The sequence below is a fragment of the Peromyscus maniculatus genome, chromosome 13, assembly GCF_049852395.1.
Source record: "Peromyscus maniculatus bairdii isolate BWxNUB_F1_BW_parent chromosome 13, HU_Pman_BW_mat_3.1, whole genome shotgun sequence".
In the NCBI taxonomy this organism is placed as follows: Eukaryota; Metazoa; Chordata; class Mammalia; order Rodentia; family Cricetidae; genus Peromyscus; species Peromyscus maniculatus.
Genome location: NC_134864.1, coordinates 58,832,163 through 58,857,388, shown reverse-complemented (window position 1 = coordinate 58,857,388; position 25,226 = coordinate 58,832,163). Strand labels below are relative to the sequence as shown.

The following is a 25,226-nucleotide window of genomic DNA, read 5'->3' as shown; positions in this document are numbered from 1 at the left end:
TAAAACACCAGTAAAGTTTCTTTAAGTCTGAAACTTAATACCTCCAAAAGTTATGAAAATAGAGGTCAATTATTAAAAAAAAAAAAGGCACCTGAACTAAGGGTCACAGCCTATTTCCACTGCAGAAACCAGAAGTAAGTTGTATTTACAATAGCAGGTAACATCAAATGAATAATCATATGTTGATTTTTCCATTTCTTATAACCAGTATTCTATTCCATTATTATATATTTAATTAAAATATTGTTTATTGAAATACAGTGAAATCATGTTTAAGTAATTTAATATTTAAATGAGTTAATAATCCAAAAATTGTGATAGGTCTGTATGTGAGGAAAATAAAGTATCTTTTGATTATTCAAAATGACAAAGTAAGCTCCCAAAGAGATTACTTAAGATCAGGTAATTAATAAAAAAGGTATATATTATTTCAATTAGAGGCAAAATAAACTGATGATAGTGATTAAAATTTAATTTCTAATTTGGGATGTAGTATAATATTATTTTGTTTAAATGCCCACAACCCCAAAGTCAACAAAAATATAAAAATATCATGGTTTTATCAATTCAGACTTGATATGCTAATAAAATTATAGCACAGATAAGGCTAGAAAGTAATAGTACATTTTACTGTTATTAATGTTAGAGGAAAAAAACTGACCATCTCAGAAGATAGAGAAATGCATTTAAACAATTGCTTTTTTATAATGAAAATTATTAGCAAACATAACAGAGAATAACATAGGAGAATACTTTCAACCATAATTGATTTTGCCTCATAAGAACATCTGGCTATGTTAGGAGACATGCTTGACTGCCATAATTATGGCAGAGACCCTTTTAGTCACTTTACAATGCCCTGAAAAGAATTCTACAACAATGAAATATTTGGTCCCAAGTAGAAATCTTTGGCTGCCAAGATTTCAAAACTCTGTTTCACAGTGTCTTCCCAAAATGAACGTTGGGGCCATTGAGGAAAGACCACGACTTAGAGCTTATCCTTAACGGGATGGGTTAGTGACCGAGTATGATGGATGTGACAGTCTGCTGCAGTGTTGGGGCAGTGGTTTTAGGAGAGGTAAGGACGTAGGCTCTTGGGGCCATCTGGTGGAGATTACAGAGTACTAGATGTAAACAAGGTATCTACAAAAGTAGGTCCAAGTTCATCACACTAATTCTAAATTGACAAAATAATTATCATAGGAAAAAAAACTGCAACATGCTTGGACTTGCGAACTGTGCTTTGTTTGTTTGTTTGTTTTTTGGAAAGAGGGTTTGTCTGTGTTGCCCTGACTGTCCTGGAACTTGCTCTAAGACTCAAACTCACAGAGATCCACCTGCCTCTGCTTTTAAGTACTGGGATTTACAAGCACTGGAGTAAAGGCATGTACACCCCTCCCCCGGTGTGAACTGTGCTTTAAAGGGTGTCAAGAAGAATTGAAACTTGAGGACCTAAAGAAGCCAGGATTCACTAAATAGTATTCTCACATCTATTGAAGATTCTAATTTGATGTTCAGCATGTCACGTTAAGAAGAGAGTCTGGGAGTTGAAGATGAGTAAGTGCTGAAGTAGGTCTCTTGATGTTTTCCTGCTGGAACACCTGGGCACTTCATGTACCAAGGTTGCCATCATAACCAGGACTATCAGAACTGACTGTTTACACTGCTTTTGACTCAACAGAGAGAATAAATATAAATTTCATATGAGATTGATATTACACAAAACAGTAAGATTTGTGGTAGCTTTTCTGTGGGTTAGATATCAAACCCACATATTTTAGCAGTCACTTTGATTTATATTTTGTGTGTGTGTGTGGTGTGCATTTGGGTGTGGAGGCCAGAGGTTGGTGTTGGGAGTCTTCTTGGACTGCTCTCCACTTTATTGAGGCAAGGTCTCTTGATGAACCAAAAGCTTGGTGATTCCAGCTTTTATGTAGATTATGAAAGCCGGTACTCACACATTCAGGGCCAAGTACTTTATCTACTAAGCCATCTACCCAGTCCACAGATTCACCTGAAAGAGATTTATTTTTACTATCTTAGTTATGTGTATAGGAGTGTGCCTGTGTGTACAGATGAGTGTTAAGTCCCTGAAGAATTCAGAAAAAGGTGTTGGATCTCCTGAAGGTGGAGTTACAGGAAGTTGTGAGCCATCCAACATAGGTGTTGGGAACCAAGCTCAGCTCGTCTGCAGAAGCAGTTCCTGCTCTTAACCGCTGAATCATTACCCCCACCCCATTTCACTTTTAAATGAACAATGCACAGTATAAGGGGACCACACTGTCAGAACTTGGCCTATTTTAAAACTAGTATAATAATCCTCATCATACTATTCAATGTACTTGCTTTATAAAATAAGTAACAACAATTAAGTTGTTTTAACTCTTGCATATCAGGAGCTTGTCTTTACTTACAGTTGTCTACTAGGTAAATTCTGTTTACTGGATGAATGTTAGTAAAAACTATATGAGCCTAAATGAATTGTCAAGCTCTAGACCGTAAGCTCATGGAAATGGAAAACACTTGTCTTCTCCATGCCATGCGAATATTCTTAGGTGTGCACAGCCCTCTGTACCCTGTGTAGCATTGTTACCTTTTGTTTGGTGTTGCTGATGAAATGTAAAAACAATTCCTTAAAATCAATTATTAACATGTAGAAAAAAATGGAAAAAGGAGTATCTTAAGCCACCTAAATGCATGCATATCTCACTATATATAAAGTCCAACAGTGATCCCTCAATTTCTTTCTTTTCCCTGAAACAAGACTATATTATAGTGATATCATGTCAATATTACATCATAGACACTGCCACTACAATAATCAAGAGAAAAAAAAAGTAAAAATTCCCAGAAAGAAATCAAGGTATAAATGAAAGTTTGACAGAATTAGTGACACAATATTGACATACCAAATCAAAGGCATTAATTACTAGCCAACTGTCACAAACTATTAGGAAATAGCATATTTTTTTAAAAGGGTATCTTTCATAAGTGTAACAATAACTACAGAGTAGTAAGAATCAAGTAAACAAAACATATGTCCCTTTTTCTTATCAAAAAAGTAAGAAGTTCTGATGGGTGAAAACAAGCCTAACCTACCAAGGCATGCCCTCTTTTGCTCCAACCCTCTGTCCATATCCGACATAGAGCTACCAAAAAAGTTCGTCCACATGCCCAGATCCGCTGCAAATCTATAAACAACATGAAATCTCAAACTAGTTTCTTCCCTCTAAAGCCCACAGTCCTGTAGAAATGTTTGCCAATGACATTACTTAGATGAGCTACAGGGCGGACAGTTTAAAAGAACAATAATAAACAATAAACAATAATAAACAATAAACAATAATAAATTTCACCAAGGGATTCAAGTCTAAAGAAGACACAAAGAAACAGCTCAGTGAAACTAAGGAGAAAGAACTTGAGAATAAACCTGAGCGATGGCCAAGAAAACACAAACATAAGGCTGATAGAAACAATGAAGACAGTCCAAGACTTCAGAATGGAATCCAATAAATAGAACACGAAGAGGACTCAAGCCGAAATGAAGATGGAATTGAAAAACCCAATAACCCAACTAGAAAACTCCAAAGGAGAGCCTTCCGAGCAGAATGAATCAAGCAGAAGATAGACTATCAGGACTCAAAGATAAAGTAGATGATCTATCTATACAAAATAAGGAATATAAAAATAATTAAAGAAATACAGGAAAGGAGCACACAGGAAATGTGGGACACCACAAAATGGCCAAACCTTAGAAATATAGGCATCGATGAGTGAAAGGAATCCTAAGTCAATGGCATGATCAGATCTTCAACAAGATCACATAATTAAATTAGATACAAGAAGCCCACAAAACACCAAATACTCTAAGACCAGGAAAGAAAATTCCATGGCTCATATTTAGAGCAGTGCTAGAGTGTTGCACACTCCAACCTTACCAAGTCATCTCTTTAGCCCCAAAGACTTTTTTTTTTTTTTTTTTTTGGTTTTTCGAGACAGGGTTTCTCTGTGTAGCTTTGCGCCTTTCCTGGAACTCACTTGGTAGCCCAGGCTGGCCTCGAACTCACAGAGATCCGCCTGGCTCTGCCTCCCGAGTGCTGGGATTAAAGGCGTGCGCCACCACCGCCCGGCAACCCCAAAGACTTTTAAAAAAATTTTTTTTTAAGACAAGGTCTCTTCATGTAGCCAAGACTGGTTATTTTTAAGGGCTGGCACACACTGGAAAAATTGGAGCTTGAAAAAAGCATAAAAAGTTTACTTCTTTTCTTTTTGAAAGCTACAAGTCAACATGTAGTAAAAGACATATTATTTTATCAATGTGAAACTCGGATTCTAAGATATATTCTAACCTAGTGTTAAGAGGACCACAAACATTTTATAGTGATATATGGGCATGACCAATGAGTAAGACTACAAGTTTTCAGATCATAAAGCCCCTTTTGACTGAATGTATCTGTATTCCACATTTTCTTAATAAAATCCCCCTTCTCACATTATCCTTTTCTTAAGAAGGCATGTCTTACTCACTGTAGATGTGGCCATAATGCTTTCTTTGGAGTGTAAACACCACCCCGGCATGAATACACAATTCAAGAAGGCAATACCATGTAAAGTAGGAAGAAACAAAGCCAAAAGACTGTATAACAAAAATTAAAGGTAAAATAGTACCTTATTTCATTCAGGGAACAATCTTAAATTAGTAGATGGATTCATGGGATACATATTAATCTATCTGAGTTTAATAATAAAGTCAGAATATTCTTATAGTGTTCTGCTTAGTTGCTTAGTCAACTAATTTTGTTAACTTAGTTAACTAATCTGTTGAGCAGGCATTTTCAATTATTAAAACAAAGCCAAATATACAGGTACAAAGTATTGATTAAGATATATTTATAGCAAATCTAGAACATGTAACATGCCTCTACTATTGAAACTTAGAATGAATTTCAAATATGAACGAATAAATCCATAATTTTTCAAAAGCAATCTAAAGGTATATAAACAAATCTGAAAAACACTGTCCCAGAAGAGCTTACATACATACAAGATCTGGTTGTTCCAAACTGATTATAGACAAATTAAAAATGTCTATGACTAGAGGAATATAAAACTGATAGTACACCAAAAATAGAATTTTATAAATTAGAATAAGTGAACAAATACATGAGGGCTATGAGAGAGAGCTTTACTACTTTTTTATGTGTACTGGTGTTTTTCCATGGCTGTCAGATCCCTTGGAACTGGAGTTACAGTTATGAGTTGCCATGTAGGTGTGGGGAATTGAACCCAGGTCTTCTTGAAGAGCAGCCAGTGCTCTTAACCACTGAGTAACCTCTCTAGCCTCTAAGGGTTAAAACAGTATTGTCTGCCAAGAGTCAATAGTTTAATTCTCAAAAATGTAATATAAAAGCCAGATTATTTACATAGTGTTTAAAAACTACCCAAGGAGTTCCTATATTGTTTACTGGAGTATGTATTTGTAATAAGAGTAAACAAAATGAAGAAGGTATTCTGAAGAAAGGATAAAAGGCATGGAAATAAGGAAACTACCTGAATTTTCCGTATTTTATTTCTTCTTTCAAAAGATCTTAAATTAATATGGAAAAGTATTATTATTTGTTAAATTTGGGAAGTAGGGATGTGGCTATATTTGTATTTGTTTGTTCATTTCAGAATCATGGCCAGTAAGATGGCTCAATGGATATGGGCTCCCAGGGCCAATATGATGGAATAAGAGAACTAATTCCTGCAAATTGTACTCTGACCTCCACATTCATTGGTTGACACAGACAAAAATAAATGAATGCAAAATTAATCAAATACATAGGAATAAAACAAATCTTAAAAAATTTGGTAGTAACTCTTCTAAAATGAAAATTACTTACAGGCCAAGACGGTGGGACAGAAGTTACTTCTGGAGTATGAAAATAAGCAACGCCATTATGGTAAGTGTAAGGATATCCAGTTGAAGTGGTTAGATACATTGTTCCAGCAGCAGGCATTATACTGGAACCTAAAACAAAGAATAAGTAAAAAATGAAAGTTTAATTTTATAAATATGTAATTTATGATCATATTTCAGAAAAATATTTTAAGATTTCTATATAGCTACAGTAAAAAGTATTTAAAAGTCTATGTATTACACTATCTTTGAAAAATCCATTTTTAGACTTACTACCTCAGAGCTTTTATTAGATTATTAGGAATTAAGGAATAAACAAGGTAAATAAATATTAAAATCTTCCAATTCAGATTCTAATATCAGTTTAATGAAACAATTTAATTATTAGTTAACTAAGTTATTATTTTTATAAGTATAAATTATATTGAGAACTTGAAAACTACAGACCCTATAGTAAAGTTCCTAAGATCTTGATTGGACCTATTTATAGAAGTTCAAAGATGATGGAGACAGTGAAGCTGGAGAAGATTCTAGTTTCCTAAAGGCACTTGGATCCATTTTAGCAATTCTTTGGGTTTAATATCAGCAGCATTGTTTCATGTTAGGACTCTCTTTCAGCTCTACTTTCCCTTTGGTTAAAACTTCTGCTATTATAACCATGACTATACTCCTTGATGCAGTTAGTCTAGGATTCCCCACCCGTTTGTTTTTCTAGTTCAGGTTTTACGCACGCTCGCTCGCTCTCGCTCTCTCATATTGTCATATGGCCAGTGTAGCCAATTGGTGAATACCAGGTTCAGTGAGACACTTTTGCCTCAAAAATAAGGTGGAGAGCATTAGGAGAGTATATTCTAGGTCAACTTCTAACTTCCACACACAAGCACCTGTGCACACATGCAAATATAAACATATACATACTATATACACAATATGTATATCATATGATCTAATTACACTATTTACCCACTGAGTACTACTCCTCCTTTTTGGTTTTTCGAGACAGGGTTTCTCTGTGTAGCTTTGTGCCTTTCCTGGAATTCACTTGGTAGTCGAGGCTGGCCTCGAACTCACAGAGATCCGCCTGCCTCTGCCTCCCGAGTGCTGGGATTAAAGGCATGTGCCACCACTGCCCGGCATGCCAGTGCTTCTTAACTTTAACATACATAAGAACTGCCTGGCCTACTTAAATACCAACTCTAGGTACACATCTCCAGAGACTTTGATTTAGTAAGCCTAAAATAAGGACCATAAATTTGCATTTTGAGCTCACATTTGAACCGACACTTTCTGCTCAAGTGGCATTTGATCTAGTATTGTTCCTATTTAGTTCTAATTCACATGTACATATGCACATATTTAATGTGTGTGTGTATAGGTCAGAAGATCAACTGTTTTTCACCTTCTATCATTTGAACTCAAGGGACTGACAGTCAAACCAGGTGGCCAGGACCTTATTCACTAAGCTATCTAGTTAGTCCTATTTTAGTGTTTTTCAAAAACCACCGTTGAAAATTTATTTGTATCCCCCTTCATCTCCTTCGGTTGTCTTATTGCGCTAGCTGAGTCTGCAATTACTATACTGGAATAGGTATGGAAAAAGTGGACATCCTTTTGAGTTTCTCTCTGTTTAGGTTCATGTTGGCTGTGGGCTTGCTATAAATTACCTTTGTTATGTTGAGGTATTAGGTCCCTTGTATCCTGAGTCTCTTCAGAATTTTTATCATGAAGGGATGTTGAATTTTGTCAAAGGCCTTTTTTGCACCTAATGAGATGATGTGGTTTTTGTCTTTCAGACTATTTATATGGTGGATTACATTTATTGATTCACATATGTTGAACCATCCCTGTATCTCTGGGATGAAGACTACTTTATTATGGTGGATAACCTTTTTGATGTGTTCTTGAATTCCGTTTGTAAGTATTTTATTGAGTTTTTTGTATTTATGTTTATTACGGATACTGGTCTGTAATCTCTCTCTCTCTCTCTTTTTTTTTTTTGGTTGGGTCTCTGTGTGGTTTAGGTATCAGGGCAATTGTGGCCTTGGAAAAAGAATCAGGAAATGGTCCTTTAGTTTCTACTTTGTGGAGTAATTTAAGGAGTAATGGTATTAGTTATTCTTTGAAGGTCTGATAAAATTATGTACTACATTCATCTGGACCTGCCTTGTCTTTTTTGGTTGGGAGATTTTAAATTACTGATTTGATTTGATGCAGAGCCATCTCTCTAGGGCCCTTCATAAGCGTTTTGACAAACACATGAAAAACCAGTAGAGAGCAGAATGTTAGGTAGTATAGGGCATTATATTGAATGTTTACATTATTTTACATGCAAATATGTGAACTTAATCTTCCTCTTCAATCTGTGGGGCATCTGTGAAGAATGATATATAAGCTGGGCTTCAAAGACAGAATGAGGTGTTAAAAAGAGCACTCGAGGTAAAGAAAACAGTGGTATGTATATCATAGAGTCTAGAGAAGTATGCCATGGTCTTGCTTCGAGAAGGCTTTTGGCACTGGCCCAAAAAGATAGGGGAATAGTTAAAAATAAGCTGAAGATAAAATGATGTAAGCCGATGTGTACTTTTTAAATATTGCTTTGGTTGTTTTATGCATGATTAAGCAGCAGCAGCAGCAGGCTGCATAGGGAAGTACCCATTAGGAGAGTTTCCCAGCAATGAAGGAAGGTAGACTGGAATGTTGAGAATGTAAGGCTGCTAATGAAATAAAAAAGAAATGACATATTTGAGAAAAAACTAATATGAATATCTTATAATTGTGGAAATAAATTTTAATATTTATTTTTATTTGCAGAGAAAATAAAAATACTTTTGGAGTCTAGAAGTCTTGGAATGAAGGCTAATGCCACCATTTGGCAAGTTAATCGTGTACTTCTCACATTAGATTATGGGGTGTTATACCAAGAGACAAGGTATAGGCTGAACATGGTGATGGTCTCATAGAGGCAGTTTAATTCAAACAATTGTTATTTTTGGAAAAAGTTTATCTTCAAATAAGCAAACAATCAATACTAAGAAACAGAATATAATTTATCCATGGAGATTTAACATTGGCTCTTTTGCTCATTAATTCTGAATAAACCATTTGTAAATTTGAAAGCAATCAGTAGACAATGGACCAAAGAACTGTTGATACATTTATTATAGCTAAATTCCCCCCCCCCCCCGAGACAGGGTTTCTCTGCGTAGCTTTGCGCCTTTCCTGGAGCTCACTTGGTAGCCCAGGCTGGCCTCGAACTCAGAGATCCGCCTGGCTCTGCCTCCTGAGTACTGGGACTAAAGGTGTGTGCCACCACCGCCCGGCATAGCTAAACTCTTAAAATAATCAGTATTCTGAAAAATTTCAGAATCCTGCTATATTTAGTACAATCATCTCTGTCTCTCTGTGTGTGTGTCTGAATACTTATAAACTTGCACGTAGAGGTCAAAGTTTGATGTCAAGTATCTTCTTCAATCACCTTGCATTTTATTTTTAGTGATGGAACCTTTCACAAACACGGAGGTCACTGATTTAACTAGATGGCTGGCAAGCGAGCCCCCGGATCTTCTGGTACCTGCCTCCCCAGCTCTGGGATTACAGGCACATGTTGCTGTGCTTTCCTTTTTTACATGGTTTAGAAGGGATCCAATTCAAGTTCTTATTCTTGTGCAAGCACTTTACTAAGACATCTTTGCCTAAGTTAATAAATGCTGAGCCAAAGATAAACTATTTGTTAACTGCTGTCAACAGAACACTTCAGTGACAGAATAACAGCCTAATGTTTCATCATCCCAGTAGACATACAATATGGCTAAGGAAAAATACAACCAAGTAACAATGTTTTGTAAACATTTTCTTTAACAAACTACAGAAGTGCTTAATATAAAAAGTTGAAAGTAGGAAAAAAAGATTCAAAGAATTACAAAAATTTGAGGAAGGCATACATAAAAGTTATCTAATTCCAAAGATTTAGTGATTGCTTTCTCGGATACTTAGGACATATGAGGTTTGATTAAAGAACTTATCATTCAGTTATTTTTTGTTATTAGTTATGTATTTTTACTTTCCATACTTTGGTTAATTTAAAATACTTTTATAATCATGAATACTTTTAATTAGAATTCTAAATTTCTTTAGCTCTTTTAAGTGATATTTTCGTTATAATTGTTTCCTTTGAATTTATGTCCAAGGGTGAAATATCTGTGTCTATATTGCTGTTCTATTTATAACAGCAAGGAAAGGGAATCTACCTAGAAGTCCATCACCAGATGAATGGATAATGGAAATGTGGTACATATACACAGAAGAACTTTATTCAGCAGTAAAAAATGAAATTATGAAAATTTCAGGAAAAGGAATGAATCTGTAATGTACTATCCTAAGTTAGATAAACCAGACTCAGAAAGACAAATAATGGTATCCTCTCTCTTATGCTTAGCCCAGGTGTAAATGGTTAGATGTGTGTGTGTGTGTGTGTGTGTGTGTGTGTGTGTGTGTGTGTGTGTGGTCATATAAACAGAAAGAGGCCTGTGAGAGGGGAAAACGCGGTGGTGAGGGCTGAGGAATAGGATGCCATGATATGACAATAGATAAAAAGCTACTTGGAGTAGAAGGATGGAGGGAAGGCAGGGAGATGTGGGAGAAACGGGCTTCATAGGAGGATCAACAAAACAAAGAATGTTTGAAAATGCTACCATAGAGAGCAGTGGTTCTCAACCTTCCTAATGCTTGACCCTTTAATACAGTTCCTTGTATTGTGGTGACCTCCACCATAAAATTATTTTCACTGCTACTTCATAACTGTAATTCTGCTACTGTTATTAAGTATAATGCAAATATCAGCTACATAGAATATCTGAGACCCATGAAAGGGTCATTTGGCCCCCCAATGGGGTTGCAACACACATGTTGTGAACTGCTGACATAGACAATTATTACCTAAAATATATAAAGAACAATCACAACAAAAAAACTGGACACCAAGAAAACACCCAACTAAAAATGGGGTACAGAACTAAAAAGAATTCTCAGTAGAGGAATCTCAAATGGGCTGAGAAATACTTAAATGTTTAACATCCTTAGCCATTAGAAAAATACAAATCAAAACTACTTTGATATTTCATTTTACAGCCATCAGAATGGCTAAGATAAATAAATGACAGCTCATTCTGTGAGAACTGTGAAGTAAGGACTTCTTCCATTGCTAGTGGGAATGTAAACCTGGTACAAGAAATCAGTGTGGTGATTCCTCAGGAAGCTGGGAATAGATCTATCTCAAGATCCAGCTGTACCACTCTTGGGCATATACTCAAAGGACTCTACCTCCCATTACCTCTCAACAACATTCATAGCAGCTTTATTTGTTAAAGCCAGAACCTGCAAACAGCCTAGTTGTCCACCAATATATGAATGGACAAAGAAAATGTGGCACATTTACACAATGGAAAATTATCCGGCTGTTAAAAAAGTCATGAAATTTGCAGGTAAATGGATGAAGCTAGAAAAAATCATCCTGAGTGAGCTAAGAGAGGTAACCCAAACCCCAGAGGACATAGTATGCTTTCTCTTGCATGCAGATGTTAGCTTTTAAGACTTTAAATAAACATGTTACAATCTGTATAATCATGGATCGCAGGTTTAGAGTAAGGGACGAGGTGAGAAGAGGAGGATTCCCTAGGAAGATAGAATATATAGTTATGGAGAGATGGGGGTGTGGGGAGAGACTGAAATGGGAAGATTGGGGTAAAGAAGATAAAATGGAGAGGGACAAGTAACATTAAGGGCCATTTGAGGGGTCATATGGAGATCTACTACAGCAGAAGCTTCTTAAAATACACCCATTTATCAAAGAAGTCTAAATGAAGTCACCAAGTAATGAGGGAGAGGATTATATCCCAACTAGAGACCTCTAGTCACTAAGTAAAGTCTACACGGCCAGGAATGGGTTATGTCTGAGTTGTTGACCGAAGGGGCTCAAGTAGAAATCCTCAAACAACTCAGGCGATTGCCGAGACTATTGTTTGCTCTCCACAAACTGATGGTAAGTGTTCAACACAACACTGAACTATCTTATTGAACACAGAAAAGTTGAGCTGGTGCCTACCCACAGCCTTCACTCCTACTGACTAGTGTTTGAGGTACTGAAAAGTACTCTGCATGTCTACAACCCTGCAGTCTACCACAGTTAGCTGCCTGCAAGATACCCTGTGCAAGAGTGGAACCAACGTGAGAGTCCCCCACTATCTCAGTGGACTTCAGCCCCATCCCACAAGATGGAAGCCATGACTGACACGGCTGGGGTGGTGACCAGATAGGCTAAAGAGGCACAGCAATAAGATGACTCCTAATGACATTCTCCTATACCTACAGATCAGTGCCTTGCTCAGCCATCATCAGAGAAGGTGATCATCCCTCCTGCAGGAGATGGGAACTAATACAGAGACCCATGAGAGGACAATGTACAGACAGAGAGTGACAGACTTTGGAAACACTTTTGGAATATCTTAAATGGGGTATCTTCATCAACTCTCCCTCCCTTCCATCAGGGCTCAGGGAGCTATGTAGAATAGGAGGTGGAGATGCGGGGTGGCTAGGGAGTGGGAGGAGGGAGGAGGGGGGGGATCTGTGGATCGTATGTGGAATGAGTAGAAAATTTAATAAAGAAATATGAGGTGGAAAGATTCCAAGAGCTAGGTGGGATGAACTGACAGCAAGGAAACAGTGTTGGACACAACAGGACTGGCCCCACACAAACGCAGACAGCAGTAGCATGCACAGGGCCTGCACAGGCTCAAGCCAGACCGGGTCCCAGCGTTAAGGGGAGCAAGTGGACGTGAGCTCCCATCCCTAACCAAGCAGCTCTCTGCAGTTGACAACTGCTTACAAAGGCAAACTGTTTCCCCAATGGAGCTTCACTGGGTATACAATCCACACTTAAGAGGAGGCTCCATGCCCAGCAGCAGAGAGCCAACACAAAATGAATTTAACAGTATTTCTGTAGGTTTTTTTGACCTCAATATTGTTTTATTTGGACAATTTTTAAAAAATCTTATTTATCTTTTACTTGTATATTCTGCTTTCTGACTCTATTTTTTTTTTTTTTTTGGTTTTTCGAGACAGGGTTTCTCTATGTAGCTTTGCGCCTTTCCTGGAACTCACTTGGTAGCCCAGGCTGGCCTTGAACTCACAGAGATCCGCCTGCCTCTGCCTCCCAAGTGCTGGGATTAAAGGCGTGCGCCACCACCGCCTGGCCTGACTCTATTTTTATGGGTTTTGTTTTTGTGTTTCTGGTGCTTTTTCACTTTTTAAAAAATTATTTATTTTTTACTTGCCTGTTTGTCTTCTAAAGAAAGAGAAGGAAAGAAGGGGTGGAGTTGGATGGGTGGGGAAGACCTGGGGCAGGGTAAACCACGATCAGAATATATTGTATGAATTTTCAATAAAAAGAAAATGCTATCATGAAGCAGTACTTTTTATGCTAATTAAAAAGAATTTTTCATTTAAACCACCATTATATAGAATATATTGTTCATGCATATTTCCCCTACACCTCAAACTAAGATATTTTAATTTTTAAAAAATAATTATATAGCTACCAATTTTGCTAAAATACCTTACATAAAGAAACAAGGTTATTTTAATAAAAGGTCTAGAAGAGTCTAATATTTCACAAAAACCATGTAAAACATTAAAAAACACATTAGTTCTCAATACATACGAGGAATCCCTACTTGTTGTTTTCTTATTGCTGGACCAATGTTCAGTTTCTTATCCTTATAATTAAGTTTTTCAGCCTAAAATAAAGGAAAAAGCCCATCACCATGATTTGTAAAATCATTTGACACCATGCTTTATAAAATCAGTGAAGAAAAACCGCTATGAAACAGCAGACATTGTGTGACATTTTTTCTTTTTTCTTTTTTTAAATACAAGGTCTCATGAACCCCAGGCTGTCCTCAAATCTGATACATCATCATATGACTTTGAACTTCTGATCCTTTTGCCTCTACCTCTCAAGTGCTGCGATTACAGGCATGTGCCACATTGCCTGGCTTATGTAGTACTGGGAATCAAGTATGCCTCAAAAAATGGTCTGGGTTCAAATAACTATCTTTATCTTGGTTCTACTGCTATGAATCTAGGTGATGTAGTAACCATCATCATTAGTTACTGATTATGTATTTGCAACTTAGATATTCTCTAAAATTTATTTACAATTTCCAAACCACTATTTGTAGTTATTTTAAGATCATTTGTGGACATGTACAGAAAATGTGAGTAGTCCAACACAAAAGAATCCAGTTAAGATCAAAGTGATGTTGTCTCTTCCTATCGATATCATATTCTAATCAAGTGTCCTTTTTAGATATGCTTTTCACATTATGTGAAATAAATAAAATGGCTCACAGGTATTAAAAGTACTAGCTAATGTTCCTAAGCACATGAAGGTTGTCATATATTTTACGGAGAAATGTATTGTTATGCTGAATTCAGGTATTATAGTCCCACTGGCTATGAACACAGTGTTAATGATTAACAATTATTAAATATGTTGTTTATTATGGCTTCAATATGAAGTATCCACTCCCCTCCCAAAAAAGTTCATGTGTTGAATACTTTGTCTCAACTGATAGATTCAACCATAGGAGGTGATCAGATGGTAAGGGATCGGATTTAACAGATTACTGCTGCTGGGTTAATAATCTGATACCAGTATTGGGAGATGACTTAGCTGGAGGAAGTAAGTCTTGGTATGAATATTCTTGAGAACTATAGCTTATCATAGATCTCTTCCTAAGCTAGTCTCTGCTTCCTGGACATTCACTGTCCTAGGCCCACAGCAATAGACTCAGCCAGCCATGGCTGAAACCTATGGCCCCATGAACTGAGACCATCTTTCCAGTCTCTCTCAGAACTTTGTGACAAGCAATAAAAAGTTTTGCTAACACCATTTCTTTAAATAGCAACACATGAAGCCAGGTTCTATGTTGATGTACTGGTGGCAATATTGTGACTAAAGGTCTTTTGGAACCTTATCTTGTATTGTAACTAGGAACACCAGAAGTTCAGTATCCACTTATCCAGTTACATGGTGACTTCATAGGATAAAAGTGGATAAAATCTGACTGTGTATTATCTTATAATACATAATTTAACTATCTTTTTCTAAAAAGGTTAAATGTTATACTTGCCATAAGTTAAAAGATATCAAAATGAACTATAGGCCATAGACAATTATATTAAAGAATGTTACTGGTTTATGTAGTTTTTCATAGGAAGGAAATAACACCAGGTAATTTTATTCTAGAAATCTACATTTGTAGTGTTTCTTAAGAATTATATAAAACCATTTACATATCACAGAGATACATTCTTAAATTACTAGTTTAAGTAAATAAAATAAAATATATTATAACTTAACAATCATCCTCATGAAATGACTTGGAATGTCTTGTTCTTCAGACTGTTTCTTAGAGGCCAATGGCAATCTTAAGATACCTATAAACACATACATGTACATACATATATGTATATATACATATATGTAGATCACTAGCTTATCCTCTACCATTATATTATCATAAGAAATTAGTTCCAAAGAAAGAAGTTGCAAATCAGAAGTTAACTACAGTGAAAGATCTTACCTCTTGTAAGATTTTTTGTGCATCTTCTTGAGTTTCAAAAGTGATGAAACCATACCTAAGTAAATGCATTAAATTATTAACATTTTCTTAGAATATTACATTAAATTTTATCTTGCAGTTCTGACGATTGAATGTAGGGCCTGTAAGTTTTTTTAAATCACTGAACTATAAGCCTAAACCTGTAATGACAATTTTAATTTGTAAGTATTGCCACTGTAGGTATGCTGCCTCAGCGTGGGACCATGGATTAATACTGTCATCCTTGCTTGTCAAAGAGACAGGGAGGAATCTTCAAACAGTATTAGCATTTTGATGCATTCATGTTCTGCCTTAGAGATTGGGATGCAGCAGATTTCAGAATAGGGCCATCATCTTTGGCGCCTTTTTCTCTCCCCCACTCCACATTGTGGATGAAACCCAAGGCAAGTGCTTTGAATAAAATGAATACATTTTTAGCCCTGTAATTTCCTTAAAAACAAGCAAATAAAAAACCCAACCAACCAACCAACCCACCAACCAACCAACCAAACTTATAAAAATAACATGTTTGCCTTAGAGGAATCAGAGTAGAAAAATGTTAACAATAAAAGTTTCAATACAAAATTCCTTATACTTGTATAGATCTTTACAAATCCATCATATAATTATTGTTACACATAAACTAGCAATATAACTATTAGTATATTTTGCAAAGAGCAATAAATATACAACCTAAATTTTTTTTTTGTATTTGATTTTTATATGCGAATAACCCCAGCAATCAGGAAGCAGAAGCAAAAGAATTCTAAATTCCAGCTCAGACGGGGATATACAGCAAAACTGTTTTCTAAGGGTTAAAAAAAAGGAAAAGAAATAAGATACATGTAATGATGTATGTCATGCTAAACTATAGGAAAAATGAAATAAAGTACATAGCTAACATGTATGAGTCCTGTTTAGATATTAAATAATGCTAAACATCATGATTACCATTTTACAACTGATAATTATTGTTTAATAGTATTCCTTCTTGTTTAATGTTTATTTTTGTGCTGGGGAAGAAAGGTCCTCACTCATTCTATGCAAGTGTTCTACTACCTGGCTATACCACTAACATCAAAGTAACTTTTTTTTTTTTTAATTTTTATTTATTTATTTATTTATTTATTTTTCCATCACAGGCAATTTATTTTGTTCTATTCATTCACAGTTAATACAGAAAATACTTGGAAACATTTCCATATAATGTTTGACACAGAAATCATCAAATAGAAGTATACAATGTTGACAGGAGGCAGTACATTTATAATTTATAACCCCAAATGTATTTATAAATTAGAAATGGAAAGATCTACAAATGAAATTATGAAGGTTCACCAAAGTCATTTAATCTGTCAGTTTCTCATTCATTTTTATGTCTTAATAATATTCTATTGTATGAATAAGCCACATTTTATTTCTCTCCAGTATTTGATAGCTATTTGAGTTGTTTTAACTTTTTTACTATTAGCAACACACTGCTGCAAACCTTCATGTACATGTTTCATAGGTGCACATTTTCAGTAGTTTGAGGTTATATTCCTAAGGGTAGAATTGTTGAGTAACAGAGTAACAATGTTTTGCATTTTGACCAACCACCAGACTGTTTTGCCAAAGTGGCACACCATTTTACAATCTCACCAAATCCTTGTTTTTAAGGCTCTGATTTTTGTACAAATCATTCAATCATTCTGTCAGACCAAACCAGGAAAAGTAAGCTATAGTTCAGAGCTGTTCTATTCCATTTACTATGCAAAGCCAATCTTGGCGTTTGCGACTCTCAGCCCATTTGAGTATTCTTGCAGTGTTCACCTTTTCCTCCACCACTTTTTTTTTTCTTTTTTTCTGGTTTATTTCTATCTATTACAAATGTATAAAAAATCCTCCATCAACACTGCTGATAGCAGCAGAACCTTGAGAAATATACCTTTGGTTTGCCTCAGAAAAGGAACACATATTGTACTGTAAAGTTTATAAAATTGGCGCAAAACATTGTAATAATGTTACAATACCAGTTTTAAGAGTTCAGTGACTAATGGGGAGCCGATGGGATACATGAGCGATCTCACTTAGCCAGCTGTACACGTAGACTGTAAATCTACATTCAGATCATTTCTGAACTAAGACTATCATCTCAGTTTATCTGTTGAGGTCAACCAGGAAACCCTAGAATATACCTTGATTTTTGCAAAAAAACAAAATAGGGAGAGGGGTTTCTTCAGCATTTCAGTCCACGAGTAACAGTATCCTAAGAGGCAAAGTGTTCTCTCACTGTCAATATAGAATGAACTGCTGCTGGAGGTCAACTTGGGCTTTAGTTTGCATTAGGACTTACATGCATAGTAGTCCAAGTTGTTGACCTCATGACTTTAAAAAGTAACTCTAAAAAAGTAAAATGGCCCTTCTTGAAAGACTAAAGAAAGACATCCAGCCACAGTTGTAGAAAGTCTCATCAAAACAATATACCCTTTTATGAATTACGCCTCAATTAAAAAAAAAAAAAGTAGCCCCAAATAAGAAGCAGCTCTGAAAAAGAAAATATAACTTAAGATATTTGAAAAAAACAAGGTGAATACAGGTTCAAAAGTAATTAAGATATATTTTCTTAAGGCTACCTAGAATTAGGCTTTAAAGAATTCTACCATTTCAAGTTTACCACTAGTTACTAGATACCTATTTACAAACAAGATGTTCACCTTTTTTGTTCCTTTATCAAGAGAAAAATCTACCTTCAGACTATGAGGGTGGTGATGGGGAGGGACTAGAAAACAAGATTCAAACAATCCCATGCAAATATCACATTTTTCAAATGGAAGAACTCCAAACTGCACTAGAATTTCCAATCACTAAGACACTTTCCATTGAAATGATTTAAGTACAACTACATGGCACCAAGGTTTAGGCCTAATATAGGCCTGACAACCAAGTCCTTGTTTTCTGGAAGAAAGGCCTCAAAAGTCCCACTCAATTCCATATAACAATACTTCAAAGATCAATTAGGTTTTCCTTTCCTTAATATTTTTGTTTTTGACTTCTAATCCTAAAGACTAGATTAAAACTTAGCTCATTTCCCAGAAGGCATTGCTTCCCTTTGCTCTATGAAAGAGTCCACCAAGACCTCTTCCTCAAAACCATCTAGCCCCCAGCCTCCAGCCTTTGCTTGTGATGCATCTTTCTCAACATCCTGAAAAGGTAATGTAGGTAAAATATGCTCATAAACATTAAAACTAGTTGTTAGAAAGACGTAACTAGCTTTATAATTTAAGTTTTAAAGCATAAATACTTGCAGCTTAATCTGCACTGACAATGATTGTCGAAGCCTAGAATTCAACATTTACAAATTCTCATTCACACACACAAAACACACTATTATCACACAACTTGTGTCTTGAGAGAATCTTCTGTTTTTTAAATCTTTGGCCTCCCAGTCAATCCCAAGTTCAACCAACTTTTCCGAGTTCTGGTAGTTACCTGGACCACTGAGGCATTGCCACAAGACTTCTTCTCTTTTGAAACATCCTTTTCCTCTAGATATTAGGATAGCTACACCAGCTTGTTTCTTCTGTGGTGTATGTTGGTGTGGGATTATCTATTGCTTGATTTTTCATAGATGTGTTTAGCTTCTTTGGGTTGAATTTTCCCTTCTAGTGCTTTCTTTAGGGCTGGGTTTGTAGACAGGTATTGATTAAATCTGGTTTTATCCTGGAATATTTTGTTTACTCCGCCTATGGTGATTAAGAGTTTTGCTGGGTATAATAGTCTGGGTTGGCATCCATGGTCTCTTAGTGTCTGCATGAGATTTGTCCATGATCTTCTAGCTTTCATAGTCTCTATTGAGTAGTCTGGTGTTATTCTGATGGGTTTACCTTTATATGTTACTTGGTCTTTTTCCTTTGCGGCTCTTAATATTTTTTCTTTGTTCTGTGTGTTTAGTGTTTTGATTATTATGTGGCGAGGGGACTTTTTTTTCGGATCCAGCCTATTCGGTGTTCTGTAAGCTTCTTGTATCTTCATATGTATTTCTTTCTTTAGGTTAGGAAAGTTTTCTTCTATAATTTTGTTGAATATATTTTCTGTGCCTTTGAGTTGGTATTCTTCTCCTTCTTCTATCCCTATTATTCTTAGGTTTGGTCTTTTCATGGTGTCCCAAATTTCCTGGACGTTTTGTGTTAGGACTTTTTTGTCTTTAGTGTTTTCTTTGACTGATGAATCTATTTTCTCTATCATGTCTTCAGTGTCAGAGATTCTCTGTTCCATCTCTTGCAATCGGTTGGTTATGCTCGTTTCTGTAGTTCCTGTTCGTTTTGTCAGGATTTCTATTTCCAGCATTCCCTCACCATGTGTTTTCTTTATTGTCTCAAATTCATTTTTCAGATCTTGGAATGTTTCTTTCATCTGTTTAGTTGCTTTTTCTTGGCTTGATTTGATTTCTTCCCATTTTTTGTTCATTTTTTCTTCCATTTCTTTAAGGGAGTTTTTAATTTCCTCTCTAATGGAGTTTTTCATTTCCTCTTTAAGGGAAGTTTTTATTTCCTCTTTAAGAGAGTTTTTCATTTCCTCTTTAAGGAAAGTTTTTATTTCCTCTTTAAGGTAGTTTTTCATTTCTTCTTTAAGGAAAGTTTTTATTTCCTCATTGAGGGAATGTTTTATTTCTTCTTTAAGGGCCTCTATCATTTTCTTAAAGTCATTTTTAGGGTTGATCTCTTCTGTTTCTTCTGTAATGGTATGTTTAGGTCTTGCAGGTGTAGAATCACTAGGTTCTGATGTTGCCATATAGGTCTTTATGTTGTTGCCTGTATTTTTGCACTGGCGTCTACTCATCTTTTCCTCTGTGTGTTGCAGGTGGTGTCTGTGTCTGAGAGTGCCTCTCTTGTTCTAATTTTTAGTCTTGGTTTAGTAGGGGTTCTTGGTTAAATTGGTGCTATTGGGCTGTTTCTTCAGGGATAGCTGATTTCAGTCGGTGAATTATATACTTATGATTCTCGTGATCTGGTTTGGTGACTGGGTAGCGCCTTCTTCTGTGTTCCCAGGTCACGTTTTGTTCATTTGTCAACTCCTCAGAAAGTAACTTTTTTTTTTTTTTTTTGGTTTTTCGAGACAGGGTTTCTCTGCGTAGCTTTGCGCCTTTCCTGGAGCTCACTTGGTAGCCCAGGCTGGCCTTGAACTCACAGAGATCCGCCTGGCTCTGCCTCCCGAGTGCTGGGATTAAAGGCGTGCGCCACCACCGCCCGGCAAGTAACTTTTTTTTAAAGAGTGAAATTCTCTTATCTGTTAGTCCAGACATTAAATTTTTGGCAAATTAATTTAGTTTAATTATTAATTAATTAAGTTTAATTAATAAAATAAATTAAATTAAATTTAGTAAATTAAATAATTTTTGGATAGAACACAGGATACAGCTTGTTTGTGTGTGCGCTCTTAGTTTTCTGAAATGCCTTTACTCAACTATTTTTGGTCTTTTAATTGATTTTTAAACATAATAGGTTCCACTGTGACATGTTCTTCTGTTTTTCTAAGACAGGAATTCTCTGTGTAACAGTCCTCATTGTCCTGGAACTCGCTTTGTAGATCAGACTGTCTCAAACTCACTGAGATCCACTTGTCTCTGCCTCTTGAGTACTGTATTGAGTGTGTATTGTAGGTTTTTTTTTTCACTCTTTTTACTCTTTGGGGGACCCACCACCCTGCTCCCAAATAAGTACACACAGAGGTTTATTCTTTCTTACGAATGCCTGGCCTTAGCTTGGCTTATTTCTTGCCAGCTTTCCTTAACTTAAATTATCCCATCTACCTTTTGCCTCTGGGCGTTTGCTTTTCTCTATACACCCTTTATACACCTTTCTTTCCTTTTTACTCCATGGCTGGCTGTGGCTGAGTGTCTGGCCCCTGGCGTCCTCCTTTGCTTCTTGGTCCTTCCCCCCTTTATTTTTCCTATTTATTCTCTTTGCCTGCCAATGCTGCCTATTCTTTCTCCTGCCTTGCTATTGGATGTTCAGCTCTTTATTAGACCAATCAGGTGTTTTAGACAGGCAAAGTAACACAGCTTCACAGAGTTAAACAAATGTAACATAAAAGAAAGCAACACATCTTTGCATCATTAAAGCAAATGTTCCAGAGCACAAACAAATGTAACACATCTTATAATAGTATTACACAACAGGTGTGTGCCACAACATCCAGCTCACTGTGACATCTTCATAAACTGCATTTAGTATCCTTTGGTCATATTGACTTCCCATGATCCTTTCTTGTGCTTCCTCACTCCTGCCAGTCCATTCCTTAAACAGTCTCCCTTCTGATATAGTCATACACACATATTTGCACTTTGCATGAGGGCAGGCATTCAATATTTTTACACTCCATTAACTCTCTCATTTCCTCTTCCTTTCTCTCCTCTGGTTCCCTTCTCACTTTCATGTGTAAAGCACTCCAACTGAGCTAGTGGTGTCCTTTACACAAAATCTTGGCTTATGACTACATTTTCAAGTATTTTTTCTTGTATCTTCATTTAATGGTTTTAAAATTTCAAGTCTTTCATTAAGGGCCTCTAGCCATTTTGAACTGATTTTTGTATAGGGTGAGAGATGATCTAGGTTCGTTTTCCTGTATGTAAATACCTGGTTTTCCCAGAACCATTTGCCTTTTCTTCAGTGTATGTTTTGGGGATGTTTGTTGAAAATCAAGTGGCTTATTTCTGGGTCCTCTATTCCTCTGGTCTTTGTATCTGCTTTCATGCTAGTACCAGGGTGCTTATTTTATATTAGCTATATATAAAGTCTAGGGCCCACACATGAAAGCTTATTTGCTGTGGGATGTTCTGTATGTCCTGTGGAAGCCCGTTCTTGGGTTCCTTGTGGCTTTACCCAGCAGGTCCACATAGAGGATGATTAGGACCACAGGCCTGAGTGCAGGTGTCTGAGATGGTCTGCACTTGGCTGTACTGGGGGATGGTCTGTATGGCAAATGTGTTGCTCTGATTGGTCAATAAATAAAACCTGATTGGCCATGGCTAGGCAGGAAGTATAGGTGGGACTAACAGAGAGGAGAAATAAAAGAACAGGAAGGCAGAAGGACTCAATGCCAGCCAGCCGCCCGCCAGGACAAGCAGCATGTGAAAATGCCGGTAAGCCACGAGCCTCATGGCAAGGTATAGATTTATGGAAATGGATGAATTGAAGCTATAAGAACAGTTAGTAAGAAGCCTGCCACGGCCATACAGTTTGTAAGCAATATAAGTCTCTGTGTTTACTTGGTTGGGTCTGAGCGGCTGTGGGACTGGCGGGTGACAGAGATTTGTCCTGACTGTGGGCAAGGCAGGAAAACTCTAGCTACACTTATTTGTCTAAGACTTATTTGATTTGCTTAACACATTACCAGTTGCATCAATTTTCCTGCAAATCACATGGCTTCATTCTTCTTTATGGCTGTGTACATACATTTCTTTACCCATACCTCTGTTGATGGATATCTAGGTTGGCTCCACAACTTCGTAATGTGAATAGTGCTGCAGTAAGCACTACTATCTGACATACATTGACTTGGAGTCTTTTGGGTAAATACTAAGGAGCTGTATAACTTTGTCATATGATAGGTTCATTTGTATTTATTTGAAGAACTGCCATACTGACTTCCACCATGGCTAGACTTTGCTCACCAGCAGTATATAAGGATTTCCTTCTGTCTGCATCATTGCTAGTATTTGTTTTATTAGTGACAACCATTCTGACTGGCATAAGATGGAATCTCAATGCAGTTTTTATTCATATTTTTCTGATGGCATGAGGTTAAATATTTCCCTATACATTTATTGGCTAATTGTAATTTGTATTTTGAACACTTTTTATTTCATTAACTCATTTATAGACTGAATTGCTTTGTTTTGGGTGTTTAGTTTTTAATTTTTCATATATTCTAGATAATAATCCCATCTGATGTAAAGGTGGCGTCTGTACAGACAGCTCATTCTGTAAGCTATCTCCTCACTCAATTGTTTGCTTTTACTGTGCAGAAGCTTTTGAATTTAATGAAATACCAGTTGTTAATTGTTGGTGCTATTTCCTGAGTGACTGGAGTCCTATTCAGAAAGTGCTTGCCTATGCCAATATCTTGAAATGTCTCCTGTTAATATTAATTTCAGGTCTTACATTATTAGGACTTTTTAACGTTTGGGGTCACACTTTTAATTTATGTGCATGCTGCCCAAAGACGACAGAAGAGGCACTAATTACAGATGGCTGTGAGTTACCATGTGTTGGAAACAGAATCTGAATTCTTTTTAAGAGCAGCCATGCTCTTACCTACTGCGCTCTATCTCCAGTCTTAAGGAGTTGAATTTTTGTGTGGGGTGAGAGATAGGGATCTAGTTTCATTCTTTCACATGTAGCTATCCAGATTTGCCATAACATTTGTTGACAAGGCTTATTTGCACCAATGCAAAGTTTTGTCTTTGCAAAAGATCAGGTGGCTGTAGCTAAGTTCGTTTATTTCTAGATCCTTTATTTTTAATTTTTTTTTAAAAAAATTACATGTTTTTTTTAAAACTACATTTACTTTATGTGTATGAGTGTTTTGCTTGCATGAATCTATGTGCATGGTGCCCACAAAAGCCAGAGGGTGTCAGGTCCCTAGAGCTGGAGTTCCAGGTGCCTGTGATTCTGACATGGGTTCTAGGAACTGAACCCGGAGTCTCTCAGAGCAACCAGTGCTCTCCCTGAGCCATCATCTCCAGCCCCATTCTCTCTGTCATAAACAGTCCAGGCTTTTGTTGTTTATTTTTGTACCTCATTGTTGCTGTTACATACAGGTTTATTTTTGAAAAATATTGTCTGTGTTGTGTTGTCTGCAAATTTCTTTTTTTGTTTTCTAATTTGGTGGAATATAAGCTTTAAAATATGCTCTAATAATTTTCTGAATTTCATTGGTATCTGTTACTCTTCCTTTTTAATTTCTAAGTTTGTTAATTTGGGTCTTCTCTTTTTTGGCTAGTCTGGCTAAGTAATTATGGATTTTGTTTATCTTTCCAAAGTATTCTGTTAAATTGGTTCTTTTTTTCCCCACTTCCATTTTATTAATTTCTGTCCTGATCATGATTCTTTGCTTCTACTAACTATTTTGATTTGTTCTTATTCTTTTCTATAGCTACAGGGGGGACTATTATTTATCTGAAATCTGATTCTAAATGTTCATATTTTCAGCTATGAATATCCCTCTATGAAGAATGCCTTCATTCTATTTCATGCATTTGTCATTTCACACTTATTAATTTCTTAAAATTTATAAATTTCCTTAATTTTCCGATGATGCAATCATTATTCTTTAAAATACTATGTCTCTATGAGTTCATAATGCTCTAAAGTTTCTCTTACTGTTTATAGCTTTTTTAACTGTGCTCAGGATACAAATACATTTCAGTTTTCTTATACTTGGTAAGTCTTGCTTTGTATCCTATTTATGATATATTTTAGAGCGAGTTTTCTTGGCCAATTTGAACAATGTGTATTCTGCAGTGTTTCAGGGGAATTTCTGTAGATGTCTGTTAGGTCGATTTGATCTATGATGTCATTTAACTCACATGTTCCTTCCTATTTTCTGCTAGAATGATTTATTTCTGCTGAGACTAGAGTACTGAAATGACCCATTATTATTGTGTTAGGGTTAGTCTGTGT

General features: G+C 36.2%; 1 protein-coding gene across 16 annotated transcripts in view; it reads right to left on the bottom strand.

The window, feature by feature from the left end:
• The window catches only part of Boll (boule RNA binding protein), a 100,998-nt gene that overhangs the window by 62,588 nt on the left and 13,184 nt on the right, over positions 1 to 25,226 (bottom strand). For 14 of the 16 annotated variants that reach the window (XR_013044159.1, XR_013044157.1, XR_013044158.1 and 11 more), the window contains exons 4-6: positions 15,544 to 15,598; positions 13,617 to 13,692; positions 5,886 to 6,013 (exon numbers count right to left, since the gene is read on the bottom strand). Coding sequence is in view for 11 of the 16 variants with exons in the window: in XM_076550371.1 (XP_076406486.1) it covers positions 5,886 to 6,013; positions 13,617 to 13,692; positions 15,544 to 15,598 (259 nt within the window). In the remaining 5 variants the exon portion in view is untranslated. The remainder of the gene's footprint in view (positions 1 to 5,885; positions 6,014 to 13,616; positions 13,693 to 15,543; positions 15,599 to 25,226) is intronic. The other 2 variants (XM_076550373.1, XM_076550374.1) reach the window with 1 other exon arrangement.